Source organism: Dendrobates tinctorius, unplaced genomic scaffold (assembly GCF_039654945.1).
Source record: "Dendrobates tinctorius isolate UK_male_01 unplaced genomic scaffold, ASM3965494v1 ptg000368l, whole genome shotgun sequence".
NCBI lineage: Eukaryota > Metazoa > Chordata > Amphibia > Anura > Dendrobatidae > Dendrobates > Dendrobates tinctorius.
The window spans coordinates 684,037-705,260 of record NW_027362034.1 but is presented as its reverse complement, the minus strand read 5'-3'; the positions used below and the strand labels follow the sequence as shown (position 1 = coordinate 705,260).

The following is a 21,224-nucleotide window of genomic DNA, read 5'->3' as shown; positions in this document are numbered from 1 at the left end:
TCATAACTCCTATGTGGAGGCAGAGACGCAGACTCATTGTCACTAAATACATCATAAAAGTCCGCCAAATAATCAGGAACATCATGCGACTGAGGAGAGGTGGAAAACACCGGAGCCTCACTAAAGGCACACCGACAACCCCAAGGCTTGAAAAAATGCATTCACATTAGTCAGAATAGGATCATCTGGTTTCAAAGAAAACGCCCAATCCTGGGGATCGCCACGCAGCAAAGAGATGACAATTTTAACCTGCTGCGCGGAGCTCCCTGACGAGTTAGGCTTCAAGGCAAAAAATAATTTACAATTATTTTTGAAATTCAAAAATTTAGACCGATCCCCAAAAAATACATCAGGTGTAGGAATCTTTGGTTCAGCAGCATGTGAATGAGCAAGGTAGGCGGAAATTCCCCGCACTTCCGCAGCGAGCTGCTCCACACGATCAGACAATTGCTTTATCTCCATTGAGAGAAAAAGAAAATTCCCCCTACGGCCTCAGAGATATAGAGGAAAAAATATACACACTTTTTTTTTTTTTTTTTTTTTTCTGCAATTCTTTCCTGCTATTGAGTACCCTAGGATCAGCGGTGTGGCGGGTGATTCTGTTATGAATGAGTCACCGTAGGAGGCAGACAACATTGTCAAAAACAAGATTTTCAGTGACCTTTTCCTGATAATCAAGGAAAGTATCTGCATTTCTGGCTTTTTTGTATAACACAAAAGAATTATATGTAGCCACCTGAAACAAATACATGACTAACTTTTTATACCAGATATATGATTTTCTTGACACCTGGTATGACTGTAGAACCTGATCTGCAAGGTCCACACCCCCATATATTTGTTGTAGTCAATGACAGACACAGGTTTTGGAGTAGTGGATCCCTGTTGGTCTGCAGTGGCCCTTGTGGCATCTGTGTGGATCGAGCTCAGGATAAAAATATTTTATTTATCCTTAATATTAAGGGCAAGCAGCTCTCCATTGTGTAAAGCCCCTGACTGCCCCTTTCGGAACTTTTTGCTGACCAATGATTGTGGAAACCCCTGACGGTTTTTGCGAATGGTCCCACAAGCCCCTATGTTATGTTCAACCAGACTTTTAAATAGAGGTATGCTGGTGTAGTAGTTGTCAACATATAGATTGTAGCCTTTTTATAAAAAAAAAAAAAAAAAAAGGCTCAAAACCATTTTTCCAGATGTCCCCAGATAAGTAGGGCATCCTGGTGGGTTTAGTTGGCTGTGTTTCCCCTCATAAATGTGAAAAGCTGTTTCTTTTCTAGGACATTAGTTTGTGTCCATAAATTTGACCTAGCATAATAGGATCGTGGATTCTGGCTGATGAATTGGGACGCATATAAAATTGTTTGTAGGACAATATGCTCTAGCAAGCTACAGTTGTGGCCAAAAGTATTGACACCCCTGCAATTCTGCCAGATAATACTCAGTTTCTTCCTGAAAATGATTGCAAACACAAATTCTTTGGTTTTATTATCTTCATTTAATTTGTCTTAAATGAAAAAACACAAAAGAGAATGAAGCAAAAAGCAAAACTTTGATCATTTCACACACAATTCCAAAAATGGGCCAGACAAAAGTATTGGCACCCTCAGCATTATACTTGGTTGCACAACCTTTAGCCAAATAACTGCGACCAACCGCTTCCGGTAACCATCAATGAGTTTCTTACAATGCTCTGCTGGAATTTTAGACCATTCTTCTTTGGCAAACTGCTCCAGGTCCCTGATATTTGAAGGGTGCCTTCTCCAAACTGCCATGTTTAGATCTCTCCACAGGTGTTCTATGGGATTCAGGTCTGGACTCATTGCTGGCCACCTTAGAAGTCTCCAGTGCTTTCTCTCAAACCATTTTCTAGTGCTTTTTGAAGTGTGTTTTGGGTCATTGTCCTGCTGGCAGACCCATGACCTCTGAGGGAGACCCAGCTTTCTCACACTGGGCCCTACATTATGCTGCAAAATTTGTTGGTAGTCTTCAGACTTCATAATGCCATGCACACAGTCAAGCAGCCCAGTGCCAGAGGCAGCAAAGCAACCCCAAAACATCAGGGAACCTCCGTCATGTTTGACTGTAGGGACCGTGTTTTTTCTTTGAATGCCTCTTTTTTCTCCTGTAAACTCTATGTTGATACCTTTGCCCAAAAAGCTCTACTTTTGTCTCATCTGACCAGAGAACATTCTTCCAAAATGTTTTAGCCTTTTTCAGGTAAGTTTTGGCAAACTCCAGCCTGGCTTTTTTATGTCTCGGGGTAAGAAGTGGGGTCTTCCTGGGTCTCCTACCATACAGTCCTGTTATGAATGAGTCACCGTAGGAAGCAGACACAAAAATAGAAGCTACGTCCAGAAAACCAGAGAAGTTGGCAACTATCAGATTGCAGACCCCTGAACCTATCAACACAACTAGCAGTAGCCGTGGGGGGTTCCTACAGTGCCCTAGACCCCTCTATCACAGCCGGAGAGCTAAATAGCCTAAAGACAGAAAAGGAAATCTAAACTGCCCCAGAGCAGACCCCAAAGTAAAAGGCAGCCCCCAACATATAATGATGGTGAAGCAAGATGAAAAAACACTCACACAGATAGAAAGATAGGCTGAGCAAACGATGGGGCCCAAGCTGAAGTAAACAGGACAGGAAAGGAAGGTTGCTGTCTGCAATCTGCCAAAATCCTATCAAAGACATAAGCCAACAGCTGATATGGAAAAAGACCCTGAAGCAGCTAGGCTTCAAAAACTATATGAGCACTCGGGTATTTTCAGAAGACAGAGCTAAAGGAATTCAGCTCACCCCAGCAGGGAATGGCAGAAGTCCAGAAAAACAAAGCAAACAAAGTCAAAGCACAAATGCAAAAAGCAGAGCAGAAAAACTTAGCTTTAGAAGAGCAGGAATTCAGACTGGTCTCCAAGGATCCCACAGAGAAATCACCCGCAGGGCAGAAGGGCGTCGGCAGCCTTATATCCAGTCCGTAACTCCACTCAGCCAGTCATCATCATTAGGCTCAGGTGGCTGATAATCAGGCTCACTACCTTTCCTTACCAGAAGAGGGAGTTCATCGGGCCTCAGTAGTGAAGGGGAAAATGAACTCACAACACAGTCCCTTTTCATTCAGACGCCGACGGATAGTACAGGTTGACACTGTTGTACCCTTGGACTGCAGGGCAGCTTGAACTTGTTTGGATGTTAGTCGAGGTTCTTTATCCAACATCCGCACAATCTTGCGTTGAAATCTCTTGTCAATTTTTCTTTTCCGTCCACATCTAGGGAGGTTAGCCACAGTGCCATGGGCTTTAAACTTCTTGATGACACTGCGCACGGTAGACACAGGAACATTCAGGTCTTTGGAGATGGACTTGTAGCCGTGAGATTGCTCATGCTTCCTCACAATTTGGTTTCTCAAGTCCTCAGTTCTTTGGTCTTCTTTCTTTTCTCCATGCTCAATGTGGTGCACACAAGGACACAGGACAGAGGTTGAGTCAACTTTAATCCATGTCAACTGGCTGCAAGTGTGATTTAGTTATTGCCAACACCTGTTAGGTGCCACAGGTAAGTTACAGGTGCTGTTAATTACACAAATTAGAGAAGCATCACATGATTTTTTGAACAGTGCCAATACTTTTGTCCACCCTCTTTTTTATGTTAGGTGTGGAAGTATATCCAATTTGGCTTTAGGACAATTCTTTTTGTGTTTTTTCATTTAAGACAAATTAAATGAAGATGATAATAATACCAAAGAATTTGTGTTTGCAATCATTTTCAGGAAGAAACTGAGTATTATCTGACAGAATTGCAGGGGTGTCAATACTTTTGGCCACAACTGTATCTGTCACAACTAATAAATATAATTAGTCCAAAATTTTCCACCTCCACATTTATATCAGGAATGGCATTAAAATTAGGGATGAATGGAGTAGCCGAATCCGAAGCCTCCCATCTGGGAAATGCTACATCAAGAGGCAAAGCCCCTTGGACATTGGTGTGCGCCAATTCACGAGCACTAGGGACAGCGCTAGTACTGGGCATTGTTCCCTGAGTTGGAGACATTTCTCCAGAAGCGCTATTTGTCCTTCTTGTTGTACTGGTCCTTGTGTGTGAGGATGGACCAGAATCACTGCTCATTTCTGAGCTATCACTGTCGCTGCTGCTAAATCCCTCGAAATCCACATCGCCATCTGACACTGCACTTTCTTCACTGTCAGAACAGGAAAGTGCATAAGCCTCCTCTGCACTATAATAGTGACCGGCCATTTTATTCATTTTCATTTTTTTTCCCGGAAATAGAAAACTCTGACATGACTGATGTGACCAAATTATTGGGGAGACAATTGAGAAAAGCCTAATTCTTTACTCTACCCCTAACTTTAGCCTAACACTAACCCTAACTATAGCACTAACCCTAACCTGCCTTATCTGTTTTTTACTTTATAGCACAATCGCTGACTGACACAGCTGTTCCCAGCAGCTCTTGTAACACTGCTTCTCCTCTAATCTCTCACTGACCAGAGATCTGAGGAGAAACAGCGTTTTTATGAGACAGATCACCCGGGAAAGTTCACTGCTACAACAAACTTTCCTAGTGATTTGTCTCATTGGCTGGTGTGACGCTGACGTCATAAGGACCTGAACCAATCAGATGTCGATGAGGGCGGGGGTCACAGGAAGCGATGTGAGCCGGAATCGTTATAAGATACGTGGGGGTCCTGATGAGCATAAAACTGCCAACAGTAGACAAACGGCGCAAGCGCCAACATTTATCTATCGTTGGCAGTCATGAAGTGGTTAAGTTAAGGGCACCATAATTTCTGTAAAGGCAATTTCATGAGTTTTATTTATTTTTTTTAATTCTGTGGAAGCCTGGCTGAAAAGCAATGTCTGACTTTCATTTGTTAATTTTCATAGATTTTTTATTTATTGTTACTTTGTCTGATTCAAGTTATTTCTGTGACCATTGTGGGTTTTTCTGTCATCAAATGAAGGGTACCAACAACATTGACCATGTGTGTAGGAGGAGTGAATATTTTGACTCCACAGCCATTTTCCGGAAATTAACACGCAGTGGATGTTGGAGAGTGAATTACACATTTGCCATTTTCTTACCCAGCACATAGTGCCCAGATTGTGCTCCAGGAGACACCGCAAATTAAGTGGGTTCTTCTCACTATAATATTGGTAAATACAGGGATCCTAAATGTTGTTTGCGCACACTGCAAGACTCCGAAGTGAGAGCGGATTTTGCTGGATTGGTTTATAGAAACCTTGTTGCTTTTCAGCAGCCTTTGAGCCACTAATAGTGTGGGAACCTCTGTTTTTCCACTGACAGATGATGGACCTGAGTGAGGACTTGTTTTTTGTGAGATGAGAATTGGTATTATTTTCGCCTACATAACATTGATTGGTTTCTTTTTATTTGATATTTGGGAGGCAGAATGTACAAACAGTTGAACACCGCACACTACTGGCTCATCCAACAAGGTTTTCTATTAGACTGTGAACTGTCATTGTCTTGGTAAATAAATAAAGACTTTTTTACATAGCTTGCCATTTTTATGGACAGTTTAAGTAGAAATGTTCAAAAATATAAAACTCAAGGATATTTTATTAAAAAATAATTGTTTTTTTATCTTAACAGATGACTGTACCAGGAGATCAGAGGGACAGCTGACATCTTCAACTTTTAAATCTGATGATATTAAGATCCTACAAGATAAAACTGAAGTGATTGCTGTTACTCCAGATATATCATCATCCATTCACAGCAAAGATCTCTCATCTGATCCTATGAAACAGGTCCCATCTTCTGATTCATTACCGACTACTAAGAAAAATCAAAGTCACAAAAGAGGCAATGAAAAACAAGCTGCTCCTGAATCAAAGAAGCCATTTTCCTGTTCAGAATGTGGGAGATATTTTGCATATAAATCACATTTTGTTAACCACCAGAGAACTCACACAGGGGAGAAGCCGTTTTCCTGTTCAGAATGTGGGAAATGTTTTAACCACAAAGGGAATCTTATTAGTCACCAGAGAACTCACACAGGGGAGAAACCTTTTTCATGTTCAGAATGTGGGAAATGTTTTGCACGTAAATCACATTTTGTTGGCCACCAGCGAACTCACATAGGAGAGAAACCATATTACGTAGTAACATAGTTAGTAAGGCCGAAAAAAGACATTAGTCCATCCAGTTCAGTCTATAGAATTCTGTCATAATAAATCCCCAGATCTACGTCCTTCTAAAGAACCTAATAACTGTAAGATACAATATTGTTACGCTCCAGGAAGACATCCAAGCCTCTCTTGAACCCCTCGACTGAGTTCGCCATCACTACCTCCTCAGGCAGGGAATTCCAGATTCTCACTGCCCTAACAGTAAAGAATCCTCTTCTATGTTGGTGGAAAAACCTTCTCTCCTCCAGACGCAGAGAATGCCCCCTTGTGACTGTCACCTTCCTTGGTATAAACAGATCCTTGGCGAGATATTTGTATTGTCCCCTTATATATTTATACATTGTTATTAGATCACCCCTCAGTCGTCTTTTTTCTAGACTAAATAATCCTAATTTTGCTAATCTCTCTGGGTATTGTAGTTCCCCCATCCCATTTATTAATTTTGTTGCCCTCCTTTGTACTCGCTCTAGTTCCATTATATCCTTCCTGAGCACCGGTGCCCAAAACTGTACACAGTACTCCATGTGCGGTCTAACCAGGGATTTGTACAGAGGCAGTATAATGCTCTCATCATGTGTATCCAGACCTCTTTTAATGCACCCCATGATCCTGTTTGCCTTGGCAGCCGCTGCCTGGCACTGGCTGCTCCAGGTAAGTTTATCGTTAACTAGGATCCCCAAGTCCTTCTCCATGTCAGATTTACCCAGTGGTTTACCGTTCAGTGTGTAATGGTGATATTGATTCCTTCTTCCCATGTGTATAACCTTACATTTATCATTGTTAAACCGCATCTGCCACCTTTCAGCCCAAGTTTCCAACTTATCCAGATCCATCTGTAGCAGAATACTATCTTCTCTTGTATTGACGGCTTTACATAGTTTTGTATCATCTGCAAATATCGATATTTTACTGTGTAAACCTACCAGATCGTTGCTAAATATGTTGATTGGAATAGGTCCCAACACCGACCCCTGCGGTACCCCACTGGTCACAGCAACCCAGTTAGAGAATATACCATTTATAACCCCCCTCTGCTTTCTATCACTAAGGCATTCTCATTCTGTGTACCAACCTCTTGTGTGGCACGGTATCAAATGCTTTGGAAAATCAAGATATACCACGTCCAGCCTATAGCTTACCTCTTCATAAAAACTGATTGGTTTGACATTAGCGATTCCTCATAAACCCATGTTGATATGGAGTTAAACAGTTATTCTCATTGAGATAATCCAGAATAACATCCCTCAGAAACCCTTCAAATATTTTACCAACAATAGAGGTTAGACTCACTGGCCTTTAATTTCCAGGTTTACTTTTAGAGCCCTTTTTGAATATTGGTACCACATTTGCTATCCGCCAGTCCTGTGGAAAAACCCCGTCGCTATAGAGTCCTTAAATATAAGAAATAATGGTTTATCTATTACATTACTTAGTTCTCTTAGTACTCGTGGGTGTATGCCATCCGGACCCTATTTTAATCTTATTTAGCCGGTTTCGCACCTCTTCTTGGGTTAGATTAGTGACCCTTAATATAGGGTTTTCTTTGTCTCTTGGCATTTTACCTAGCATTTCATTTTCCACCTTGAATACCGTGGAGAAGAAGGTGTTTAATATATTACCTTTTTCCTCGTCATCTACAACCATTCTTTCCTCACAATTTTTTAATGGGCCTACACTTTCACTTTTGATTTTTTTACTATTGATGTAGTTGATACAGATTGGGATTAGTTTTACTCTCCTTAGCAATGTGCTTCTCTGTTTCCTTTTTGGCAGCTTTAATTAGTTTTTTAGATAAAGTATTTTTCTCCCTATAGTGTTTTAGAGCTTCAACTGTGCCATCCTGCTTTAGTAGTTTAAATGCTTTCTTTTTACTGGTAATTGCCCCTCTTCTTTGTTTAGCCACATTGGGTTTTTCCTATTTCTTGTCCTTTTATTCCCACAAGGTATAAACCGCTTAGGCCTCTTTCACACTTCAGTTTTTTACAATCAGTCACAATCCGCCAGGTTTTGAAAAAAACGGATCCGCAATTTTCTTTTGAGGATCCGTTTTTTTCCCCATTGAATATCATTATAATGTTGCTGTCCGTTTCCATTCTCAAAGATTTCGAAACGGAGCTTGTAACGTTTTTTTTCCCAGCGGATCCTCCAGACACTTATTTAACCCGAAATTCTGTCTAGGTGCCGGACAAAAAAAAAAATTCTCTCTCTCTCTCTCTCTCTCTCTCTCCCCAGCCAGCGTTTTTCAGGATCCGTCTCAAAACGGATCCTGTGCCATCCGTTCACATCAGTTGAGAACGGATCCGCTTTTCCGCCTTTTTGGCGGATTGTAACTGATGCAAATAACTGAAGTGTGAAAGGCCTTACAGTGCCTATTTAGGATATTCTTAAACATTTCCCATTTATTTTGTGTATTCTTATTTCTGAGGACATTGTCCCAGTCACCAGATTAAGGGCATCTCTAAGCTGGTCAGACTTTGCCTTCCTAAAGTTCAGTGTTTTTGTGACTCCCTGACATGTCCCCCTAGCGAAAGACAAGTGACACTGTACAATATTGTGGTCGCTATTTCCTAGATGCCCAACAACCTGCAGATTTGTTATTCTGTCAGGTCTGTTAGATAGTATTAGGTGTAAAGTGCTTCTCCTCTGGTTGGATTCTGAACCAATTGTGAAAGATTATTATTCTTGGCTATTAGCAGAAACCTGTCGCCTTTATGGGTTTCGCAGGTCTCAGTTTCCCAGTTAATATCCGGGTAAAGTCCCCCATAACAAGGACCTCTTTATGGGTTGCAGCTTCATCTATCTGCCTTAGTAGTAAACTTTCCATGATTTCTGTTATATTTGGGGGTTTGTAACAGACCCCAATGAGAATTTTGTTACTATTTTTCCCTCCATGTATTTCGACCCATATGGACTCGACATCCTCATTCCCTTCGCGAATATCCTCCCTCAAAGTCGAATTTAGACTTTACATAAAGACAAACCCTTCCTCCTCCTCTCCGATTTTTATGAACCTTTCTAAACAGACTGTAACCCTGTAAGGTACCTGCCCGGTCATAGCTTTCATCTAACCATGTCTCGGTTATTCCCACTATGTCATAGTTACTTGTAGATATTTCTACTTCTAGTTCTTCCATCTCCTCCCTGTGGATTGTTTTAGAAATTTTCTTACCTTCCTTCCAAGTATGTTGTCTTGGATCTTTGCCGCACCTCACATCATTCATCAGTATCATTTCTGGCTTCATGTTTGTGTCTAACGTTTTTCTTCCCGTCCCCTCTTCTTCTAGTTTAACGTGAGTGTAGTGAGTCTTCTGGCGAATGTGTGTTTCCCAAGTTTGTTGAGGTGTAGTCCGTCTCTGGTGAGGAGTCCGTCGTACAGGTAATTCACTCCGTGGTCCAGGAATCCGAATCCTTGTTGTCTTCACCATCGTCTTAGCCAGTTCGCATCAAGGATCCTGTTCCATCTGGTGCCATGCCAGTCTACTGGAAGGATAGAAGAAAAAACTACCTGTGCATCCAGTTCCTTTACTTACTTCCCCAACTTTTCAAAGTCCCTGCAGATTGTCGGTAGGTCCTTCCTTGCCGTGTCATTGGTGCCAACATTGTGATCAAACTAAAGGAACAAAATAGCGCAATAGGGTCTTATCCGAGTTATATCCAGAAGAAAAAATTAGAATTTACTCACCCTTTTCAGGAGAGGTTCAGGCATGTAGGATCAGTAGTCTGCTTGCTGCACGTCCAAAGGTCAGCTCTGCGACTGCTTAAAGCTTCAGATTATGGAATAAATTCATGGACTTCTGTGCGCTGCCAGATAAATTCACTAATCCAGTTTGTGAGAAAGATTAACCGTTTATTTCCCAATGCGTTTCAAAGTGTATACCACTTCTTCAGGGGATGACATACATGATCAGATAGAACTGTCACAGATTATATACAACCAGGATTCAAAAATTGGCGCCAATGATCACATGTCATCTTTGACATTTGTACTAGATGACGTGATCATTGGCGCCAATTTTTGAATCCTGGTTGTATATAATCTGTGACAGTTCTATCTGATCATATATGTCATCCCCTGAAGAAGAAGTGGTATACACTTTGAAACGCGTTGGGAAATAAACGGTTAATCTTTCTCACAAACTGGATTGGTGAATTTATCTGGCAGCGCACAGAAGTCCATGAATTTATTGGTGCCAACATGTATCAGAAGAAATGGGTGGACGCCCCTGGAACTGATGAGCTTTGGTATCCTATCAGTCACATCCTTGATCTTCGCACCTGGGAGCCAGCATACTTCTCTTGCAGTTATGTTCGGTCTGCAGATGGCTGCCTCTGTGCCTCTCAGTAATGAGTCTCCCACCACTACCACTCTTCTTCGCTGTACTTTTTGTTGTCACTTCTGGGTGTTGCTGTGTGCCCTTTTCTTTGCTTGCTGGTGGTGCCTCATCCTTAGGTGTGCCATCTTCGTCCTCCACAAGGCCTTGGTATCGGATTGTCAGTTGAGTGGTTGGTGATGTCTCTATGGTCTTCTTGCTTCTTTTCGTCACATCCTCCCATTCGTCTGCTTTTGGAGGTTCTCTGACACTTTCTTCACCTTCTGTGACCAGTAGAGATGCTTCTGTTCTGTCTAGGAAGTCTTCATTTTCTTTGAGTTTCAAAGTTGCAATTCTTTTTTCCAGACTGCGCACCTTTTCTTCTAAAAGGGCCACTAGTCTACACTTCTGGCAGGTGAAGTTGGATTCTTCTTCTGGTTGATCTGTGAACATGTAGCACATGTTGCAGTTCACCATGTAGGTTTTCACATCTGCCATGTTGCTCCTAGATCCTGCTGACTTGCTGTGTGCCTTCCTTCTTGTGCAATCTATTGTGTGTAACCTTCTTGTGTAATCTACTCAATCAGCCAAGCTGTCTTGCAATAATGTCCTAGAGGCAAAAATTGGCGATTCTTTCCAAGCAACTGGTCCCGACTGTACCCAACGATCTTCTTGCTTAGGGAGACTCTTCGCTTTTCCCAGAAGGCACCTGGAATATGCAAATTATCTTCCTCAAGCTTCAATCCCTGGTTTGGCGATGCTTTCCAAGCAGCTGGTCCCGACTGTACCCAACAATCTTCTTGCTTAGGAAGACTCTTCGCTTTTCCCAGAAGGCACCTGGAATATGCAAATTATCTTCCTCAAGCTTCCATCCTTGGTTTGGCGATGCTGTCCAAGCAGCTGGTCCCGACTGTACCCAACGATCTTCTTGCTTAGGGAGACTCTTCGCTTTTCCCAGAAGGCACCTGGAATATGCAAATTATCTTCCTCAAGCTTCAATCCCTGGTTTGGCGATGCTTTCCAAGCAGCTGGTCCCGACTGTACCCATCGATCTTCTTGCTTATGGAGACTTTGCTTTTCCTAGAAGGCACCTGGAATATGCAAATTATCTTCCTCAAGCTTCAATCCCTGCATTCATTCATGTTCAGAATGTGGGAAATGTTTTAAACGGAAAATAGATCTTGATAGCCATCAAAGAACCCACACGGGAGAAGCCATTTTCCTGTTCAGAATGTGCGAAATGTTTCAGCCAGAAATGGAATCTTGATGAACACCAAAGAACTCACACAGGGGAGAAGCCTTTTTCATGTTCAGAATGTGGGAAATGTTTTAACCAGAAAGCGCTTCTTGTTAAACATCAGAGCAGTCACAAAGAGGAGAAGCCTTTTTCATTTTCTTAATATGGGAAATATTTTACTTGGAAATCAGCTGTTAATAAACATCAGAGACGTCACATAGTGGAGAAGCCTTTTTTATGTTCATAATGTTGGAATAGTTTTAACCAAATTTGAATTTTCTTAAATGGGTTGTCTCTTATCATTTGCTGACAAAAGGATAAAACTAAACTATTAATTCCAAATGTAAAACTATACCTATAATTCTCCCCCTGAAGGTTAGTCAGTAGGTGACTAATAGAAAAAACATGAACCCCACAGTTCAGTATATAGGGTGAGGTGATGTATACACACCCACTCTTCAAGCCTCTCATTTTTAAGGGTTTCATTGTCCTCACCAAAGGCGACTCATCAGGAGACGTTAATATTGATCTACATTCAAGAGAAACTAGACAAAAAAAAACTAAAATTATGTGTCATGTTATCCGAAACAGAAAACTAGCCACATATTGGCAGATCCCAGACCTCAAACTATATACTTCATAAGTTTATAAGCCACTCCAGTGTTAGGAATAGATAGTATGTGAGAGTGAGTGTCAGCTTGTGAGTGTGAGCGTGTGTCAGCATGTGAGCGTTGGCGTGAGTGTAAGCCAATCACATCGGTGGTTATTGCTTATACCAGCCATTTCCTGTCCAGGTTCATGTTATTGGCGTGACACCTAATAGTGGTGGGGACATACCCCTGATGGCTTATTGGTGTAAACCGAACGACCTGGGGCAAATGCCAATCAGAGGTCACAGGGAGCGAGTATACCCCACGTGGGTAATTGTATCTGTGACGCCCCCGGGTGGTGTGTCATGTGCAGGATCCAGGAAACAGCGTTACACGCTATCCCGGGTAACTCCGCCTCCAGGCACCTCCGATTGGATGGAGTCACCAAGGGAGAGTGACCGGAATGATGCTGGATGGACTCGTTGCCATGGAGAGCATTTAGCATCCCCAGTGAAGCAGGAGGTTCAGGATGAATGCCTGTTGGTAAGTCCAAGATGAATAATGCTGCATAGAGCCATCTGGTAGCGATCAATCAGGTAAAGTGATAGTGAGGTGAGTCCGGAAACAAAACAATGCATGTGAAAAGTGCCAAATGTGACATCACCAAGTGACCAGTGAAAGTGCAACTGTGCAACGGATAAGAAAAGAGAATAAAAAGAGATATGGTAAAGATATTGTCATGCCCGCCATGGCTGTTATGCCGCATGACCCCTGGAGCAGTGTGCACGCGCACCGAACTGTTGTGCACGCGCACCGAACTGTCATGCCCGCCATGTCTGGTATGCCGCATGACTCCTGGAGCAGTGTGCACGTGCACCAAACTATCATGCCCGTTATGTCTTATGCTGCAAGATCCCTGGAGCAGCGTGCACACGCACCTCATGACTGTTGTGCTGCAAGATTCCTGGAGCAGTGTGCACGCGCGCCTCATCTCATGGCTGCCTGCCATTGCCAGTGCGCATGTGTGCTTTACCTCGTGGCTGCACGTCGTTGCTGTGTGGCCATCCGTCTCTGCTCTGCCTGCAGCTGTCCTCTGTGATCCTGGAGACCCTGACCATGTGACCTTTCCTATGGTCCAGCACAGTCTGATCCAGCAATCCTCTCTGTTCCTGGAGACTCTGACCATGTGACCTTCTCTATGGTCCAGCACAGTCTGACCCAGCTATCCTCTCTATGGTCCTGGAGGACTCTACCATGTGGTCCTCTCTATGGTCTTGGAGGACTCGACCATGTGATCCTCTTTATGATCCTGGAGGATCTGAACCGGAAGTCCTCCCCGGTCCTGACCCGGAAGTGCTATATCAGACCGCCCCTTCCTATGGTCGGGGCCTGAGTATCATGTTGCTTCCCTACATGGCTGCATGGTCTGCTCGGTCGCTCCCTGTATTCTGTGCCCCTGCACTCTGCCCTGTTGTGTGTCTCTGCACACGCTCTGTGCTTGTTCTCTGCCTCTTGTCCCATGCCTTGTCTAGTGTTGTCTTTTGCGTCATGTTTTGTTCTTGCTATGCTTTGCCTTATAGTCCTTCCTATGTTCTCTGCTTTTGCCTGTTTTTTGCCATGTCTTGTCCTTGCTATTCTTGGACATGTAGTACTTCGTATGTTCTCTGCCTTTGCCTGTTTCGCCATGTCTGGCCTTTGCTATTCTGAGCCTTGTAGTACCTCCACGTTCTCTGTCTCTGCCTGGTTTTCCTTACTCTGCCCTATGGTGCTCTCTTGCACATTTCCAGGCTAGTCTCAAGGCTCTGCCTTGACCCGCTCTGGGCTTCGGCCTACGCTCCGCTGCTAGTCCTATACTCTCTCTGACCGGCTCTGTGCTTCTGCCTATGTTCCGCTCCTTGTTCTGTGCCTTGCCTTGCTTCTTGCTTTGCTTTGTTTCTTCGAGTGCCCTTTGCACACGCCTGGCCTTTCTAGCCTCCTGTCTGTGCCTCAGCCGTGCCCGCCTGCTTGTGCATCAGCCGTGCTCGTCAGCCAGTGACAGCTGTGTCGCCTGTTATGCCTCTGCCTGGTTCGCCTCAGTCTTGCCCAGCTGTCTGTGCCTCAGTCCGATCAGCTAGCCAGTGCCTCAGCTATGCTCTCTGTGCTTCCTTGCACCCACGCTGTCTGCACTGGGCATTGCGTGCCTTCTTAGCACGCGCAGGCCATAGCCTGCTCCTTGGCATACCTCCCCGTGCTACTCTAAAAGTACGCACAGGTCTTGACATGTACCCTATCGTGCCCTCTTGCACGTACAGGCTCTAGCCTGAACCATGTCGTGCCCTCTTGCAGGTATAGGCCCTAGCGTGAACCCTGTCATGCCCTCTTGCACGCACAGGCCCTAGCCCGAACCCTGGCATGTCTCCTAGCACGCGCAGTCCCTTGCCTTAGCCTGAACCCTGGCGTGCCTCCTAGCACTTGCAGGCCCTTGCCTTAGCCTGAACCCTGGCGTGCCCTTCTGCACATGCAGGATCTCAGACTTTGAACCCTGGCGTGTTCCCTACACACGCACCGTGTCTTGTACTTTGAACTTTGTACCTTGGCGTGTCCCCTACACTTGCACCTTGCCCCTGGTGTGCCCCTAGCACACACCCTGCCTGGAACCTTGCCTTGGACCTTGGTGTGTTCCCTAACACGCACCCTGTCTCGACCTCTGTCGTGCCTCCTTGCCTGAACCCTGCTTTGCCTGCCGGATGCCCGGTACCTGCCAGAGAGCGTAAGCCTGACGACAGCGGCCTGATGTCCAGAGATGATGTCCGCAGCCTGATGCCCTGATCCTGTTGATCGTTGCCAGCTGTCTGGAGTCCGATGCCATCGAGCCCTTGCCTGTACCCAGGCGTGCCACCTGGCACGTACCATGCCATGGACCTTGGCGTGCCCATGCACGCACCTTGCTGTGTTTATCCTGTTATCACGTTTTGCACCTGATGTTACCCTGAGTTCGCCTTAAGATACCTTGAATTCATGTCTTGCCTTGTTTCCTGCACATCCTTTGTCATCAGACACTCTCACTTAGTGTCTACCTGAGCCGGCCGTCTGGTTCCAGCAGTCATGGTGGCTCACCCCCTTGGTCTTGCCCCTGACACTCCCTGTATAGGGGGTGGTTCCTCACAAGGTCAGCTCGCCCTAGGTGCCACGACCCAGAGGGTCCACTCTAAAGAAAACGACTCAGAGTAAGCTGACTTCGTCATAAATATAAAGATAAAAGCAGCTTAAAAAACAGTGATGGATAATAAAATATATGGAAAAGTGTTTGTTGTGAAGTGTATACACTCATAAAAAAGGTTTTCATTAAAATATAGAAATATAAATACGGTAAGTAAATCAGTATTAGGATGTGTAACAAAGAGATATGATAATTTATTAAGAAAATGTAATGAACAATGAATGAAGTAAATAATCGTGAATGAAGTTATTATTAAAAATATAATTACATCCCAGAACCTGATATACTCTAGTTCCCGAAATATATGGGCTTATACACTGCTCAAAAAAATAAATGGAACACTAAAATACCACATCCTAGATATCTCTGAATGAAATATTCCAGTTGCAAATTTTTATTCATTGCATAGTGGAATGTGTTCAGAACAATAAAACATATCAATTATCAATGTAAATCAAAATGAATATCCCATGGATGTCTGGATTTGGAATGATACTCAAAATCAAAGTGGAAAATAAAATTACAGGCTGATCCAACTTTAGTGGAAATGTATCATGATAAGGAAAAGATGTTCAGTAGTGTGTGTGGCCTCCACGTGCCTGTATGACCTCCATACAATGCCTGGGCATGCTCCTGATGAGGCGGCAGATGGTCTCCTGAGGGATCTCCTCCCAGGCTTGGACTAAAGCATCCTCCAACTCCTGGACAGTCTGTGGTGCAACGTGATGGTGGATGGAGCGAGACATGATGTCCCAGATGCGCTCAATTGGATTCAGGTCTGAGGAACGTGCAGGCCAGTACCTAGCTTCAATGCCTTTATCTTGCAGGAACTGCTGACACACTCCAGCCACATGAGGTCTGGCATTGTGCCACATTAGGAACCCAGGGCCAACCGCACCAGCATATGGTCTCATAAGGGGTCTGAGGTCTCATCTCGGTACCTAATGGCAGTCAGGCTACCTCTGGTGAGCACATGGAGGGCTGTGCAGCTCTCCAAAGAAAAGCCACTTCAAACCATTTCTGACCCACTGCCAAACCGGTCATGCTGAAGGATGTTGCAGGCAGCAGATCGCTCTCCATGGCGTCTCCAGTCTCTGTCACGTCTGTCACATGTGCTCAGTGTGAACCTGCTTTCATCTGTGAAGAGCACAGGGTGCCAGAGGCGAATTTGCCAATCCTGGTGTTCTGTGGCAAATGCCAAGCATCCTGCATGTTGTTGGACTGTGAGCACAACCCCATCTGTGGACGTTGGGCACTCAGACCATCCTCATGGAGTCGATTTCTAACCATTTGTGCAGACACATGCACATTTGTGGCCTGCTGGAGGTCATTTTGCAGGGCTCTGGCAGTGCTCCTCCTGTTCCTCCTTGCACAAAGGCAGAGGTAGCGGTCCTGCAGCTGGGTTGTTGCCCTGCTACGGCCCCCTCCATGTCTCCTGGTATACTGGCCTGTCTCCTGATAGCGCCTCCATCCTCTGGATACTACGCTGACAGACACAGCAAACCTTCTTGCCACAGCTCGCATTGATGTGCCATCCTGGATGAGCTGCACTACCTGAGTAACTTGTGCGGGTTGTAGAGTCCATCTCATGCTACCATGAGTGTGAAAGCGCAACCAACATTCAAAAGTGACCAAAACATCAGCCAGAAAGCATTGGTACTGAGATGTGATCTGTGGTCCCCACCTGCAGAACCACTCCTTTATTGAGGGTGTCTTGATAATTGCCAATAATTTCCATCTGTTGTCTATTCCATTTGCACAAGAGCATGTGAAATTGATTGTCATCAGTGTTGCTTTCTAAGTGGACAGGTTGATGTCACAGAAGTTTGATTTACTTGGAGTTATATTCTGTTGTTTAATCAGCATAAACCGTGGCAGCATGAGGAAAACAGAACATTCTTACAGCAGACAACAATGAATCTTCATAGTGGAGCTCTGCACCTTTAGCCCTGTGGTCACACAGGCTATGCTTTATCTAGCCATCAGGCTATACAGTCTCTCAGTTAATCTTCCCTGTCTGGGTTACCTTTTAGCTGCTTCACACTTCAGACGTTCATTCCCTCTCCTTGGAACTGTCTGCCATTATACACAGCGAGTGAAAAAGACCAGCTCACCTGTCCTGGCTAATGGCGATGCAAGGAGGCTCGGATTCCGTGTAAACACACGTGAAAACGGTCCAAAAGAAAAAAATATCCAGCTTCGAAACATGCAAAAAATTTATTGAAGGCATAAGAACAGAGATACACGGACAAGCCCCATCATAGCGGAGTAGCAATAGCAACGCGTTTCGAACAATAAGTTCTTTTTCCAAGCTACTTTCAAGTGAACACCATGCTGAATATATACCACCTCCCACCAATCACAGTTTAAACACACATGGTGCATAATAGCAATAAAATCAGTCATACAAAAACAGAAAAATATTAAAAACAAATCAGTATAAAATATACCAATTAAATATAAACGAATATAGATATATAGAGGATTCCAATGTAAAAAATATGCACATCAATTATGGAACATAATTTCCTTTCGTGCATTCAGTCCATTTGGAACACAGGTTTTCAGCTGGAACATCCAGAAAGCTTCTCTGGTCACTAGACGTCTTTTAAAATCCCCATCTCTTGATGGAACACATACTTTCTCAAATCCGACCGCTTGAAGTGAAGAAATATTCCTTTGATGTTGAGAAATAAAATGTTTAGAGGAAAAGGACATGTCCGATTTAGAACTGCCAAGAGAGATTATATCGGTTATATGCTCTGAAATTCTCACTTTCAGTTTTCTCGTGGTGTTTTAGGTAGAAAACATTTCTCACATTAAGAACATGAAAAAGGTTTATCCCCTGTGTGAATTTTTTGGTGACTAAGAAAGATGATTTCTTCACAAAACATTTCCCACATTCTGAACAGGAAAAAGGCTTCTCCCCTGTGTGAGTTCTTTGGTGCTTAATCAAATTTGATTTCTGGGTAAAACATTTCCCACATTCTGAACAGGAAAAAGGCTTCTCCCCTGTGTGAGTTGTTTGGTGCTTAACCAAATCTGATTTCTTTGTAAAACATTTCCCACATTCTGAACAGGAAAAAAGCTTCTCCCCTGTGTGAGTTCTATGGTGCTTAACACAATCTGATTTATTGCTAAAACATTTCCCACATTCTGTGCAGGAAAAAGGCTTCTCCCCTGTGTGAGTTCTATGGTGCTTAACCAAATCTGATTTCTGGCTAAAACATTTCCCACATTCTGAACATGAATATGGCTTCTCTCCTGTGTGAATTCTCTCATGTGCAACAAGATGTGAATTCTGAGTAAAACATTTCTGACATTCTGAACATGAATATGGCTTCATTGCTGTGTGAATTCTCTCATGTGTAACAAGATGTGAATTCTGAGTAAAACATTTCCCACATTCTGAACAGGAAAATCTATTCTCTGTTATGTCAATTTTTTCATGTTTAAGAAAAGTCTTTTCAAGAAAATTATTTCCATATTCTGAATATGAAAATGGCTCCTTTCCTTTAGAATCAATTATTTTTTTAATGCTTATATCGTGACTTTGATTTTCCTTAGTAGTTGGTAATGAACCAAAAGATGGGACCGGTTTCATAGGATCAGATGACAGATCTTTGCTATGAAGGGATGATGGTATATCTGGAGTAACAGCATTAACTTCAGTTGTATCCTGTGAGAGCCCAAGATCATCAGATTTAAAAATTGAAGATGTCAGCGTTCCCTCTGATCTCCTGGTGCAATCATCTGCTAAAAATAAAACCAATTAATAATTTTGAATAAAATATCCTCAAATTTTATACTTTTGAACATTTCTACTTAAGCTGTCCATAAAAAATACAAGCTTTTTAAGAAATATTGAAGTATTCACCAAGACAATGACAGTTCACAGTCTAATCGAAAGCCTCATAGCATGAACCAGCGCATCATGGGGTTCAATGGTTTGTTCATTCTGCCTCCCAAACATGGAACAAAAAGCCAACAAACAATGTTATATAGGTGAAAATTATACCAATAAAACTTCTACTCATCTCACGGAAACACAAGAAACCACTAAGATCCATCATCTGTCAGAGGAAAACCAAAAGGTTTCCACAATATTTGTGGCTCAAAAGCTCTTGAAAAGCAACATGGCTTCCATAAACCAATCCAGCAACATCCGCTCTCCCAAAGTCAAATATCCACTCTCTTCTGAGCCTTGTAGTGCGCCCAAACCATATTTAGCATCCATATATGTGGCATTACTATAGTGAGAAGAACCCACTTAATTTACGGTGTGTGTTTCCTGGAGCACAATCTGGGCATTATGTGTTGGATAATAAAATGGCAAATGTGCAATTTTCATGTTGCAACATCCAGTGCGAGCTAATTTCCGTAAAGTGTCACTACTCCCATAGGATAATTCACTGAGGGTTATAATTTCCATAATGGAGTCACTTTATGGGGATTTCTACTGCTTTAGTTTCCTGTAATTTTGTTATATTAGGGCATCTGCAGATGGTGTGTCCCCTCTCCACTGGAATCTGCTCCTGCGATGTTTGATTCTATCACCAAGCAGCGCCTTATTTATTGTGCAGGCGTTGCTGGTAATAGAAGAGACGTTGAAACCAGAAGCTCTGGGTGGCGCTGGCTCTGTCCAGCCACTAAGATTAGGGTGCCTGAGACCAGTAGTTTCATCCAGCCTGGCAGTATGGGTTTGTGTGCTGTCCAGCAATCTGGTAGCAATCTGCTACCTGCTTAAGCCAATTAGAAAGCACCAAACCCTCCTAAAGCTTGAAGCCTATTCCCGGAATCTGCCAGATACAGCCTTGTTCTCCTCTGGTTCAGTCCTCTGTGCTCAGCTGGTGTATTTGTTTCCTGGTATAATCCCAGCCCGCTTACTGACTACACTTACTTACACTTACACACTTACACACTGACTGCACACAACGCAAACACGCTTTCTTCAGCGCTGCTCGAGGTGTGCAGAGCGGCAGTGGAGAAAATCTCTCTTAGCAGAAGACTTCATCCACTATAAGTTCATGCTCAAAACCTATAACTCTGCCCTTCATCTGGCCAAACAATCCTACTTCACCACCCTCATCACCTCACTATCCAACAACCCAAGACGACTTTTTGAAACCTTAAACTCCCTCCTGAAACCTAAAGTACAGGCCCCCATCACCAACCTCAGCGGTGAGGATCTGGCCACTTATTTCCTAGAAAAAATCAACCACATCCATCAGGATATCTCAGCCCTATCTCCTCAGTGCCTGGATCCCCTTCCCTGCCGCACCTCAAGCTCACTAGACATCTTTGAGCCTGTTTCAGAAGAAGAAGTTTCCAAGCTCCTCGCTTCTGCTCGGCCTACAACCTGCAACAGTGACCCTATTCCTTCACAGCTCCTGCAGTCTCTCTCACCAGTGGTCACCACTCACCTGACTAAAATATTTAACCTCTCTCTTTCTTCAGGTATATTTCCCTCCTCATTTAAACATGCCATCATAACCCCTTTACTTAAAAAGCCATCCCTGGACCAGAACTGCACTGCTAACTACAGACCTGTCTCTAACCTTCCCTTCATCTCTAAACTCCTGGAACGCCTGGTCCACTCCCGTCTAATCCGCTATCTCTCGGATAACTCTCTTCTCGACCCCTTACAATCTGGTTTCCGCTCTTTACACTCTACTGAAACTGCCCTCACTAAAGTCTCTAATGATTTAATAACAGC

General features: G+C 43.6%; 2 protein-coding genes across 2 annotated transcripts in view; both read left to right on the top strand.

Moving 5' to 3' along the window:
- Nucleotides 1–21,224, top strand: part of LOC141075744 (uncharacterized) — a 559,419-nt gene that overhangs the window by 32,215 nt on the left and 505,980 nt on the right. The gene's annotated exons all lie outside the window — the stretch shown is intronic.
- LOC141075732 (uncharacterized) overlaps nt 4,644–21,224 on the top strand; it is a 79,722-nt gene continuing 63,141 nt past the window's right edge. The window contains exons 1-2 of the mRNA XM_073562880.1: nt 4,644–4,728; nt 5,634–6,142. Of these exons, the coding sequence (XP_073418981.1) occupies nt 4,644–4,728; nt 5,634–6,142 (594 nt within the window). The remainder of the gene's footprint in view (nt 4,729–5,633; nt 6,143–21,224) is intronic.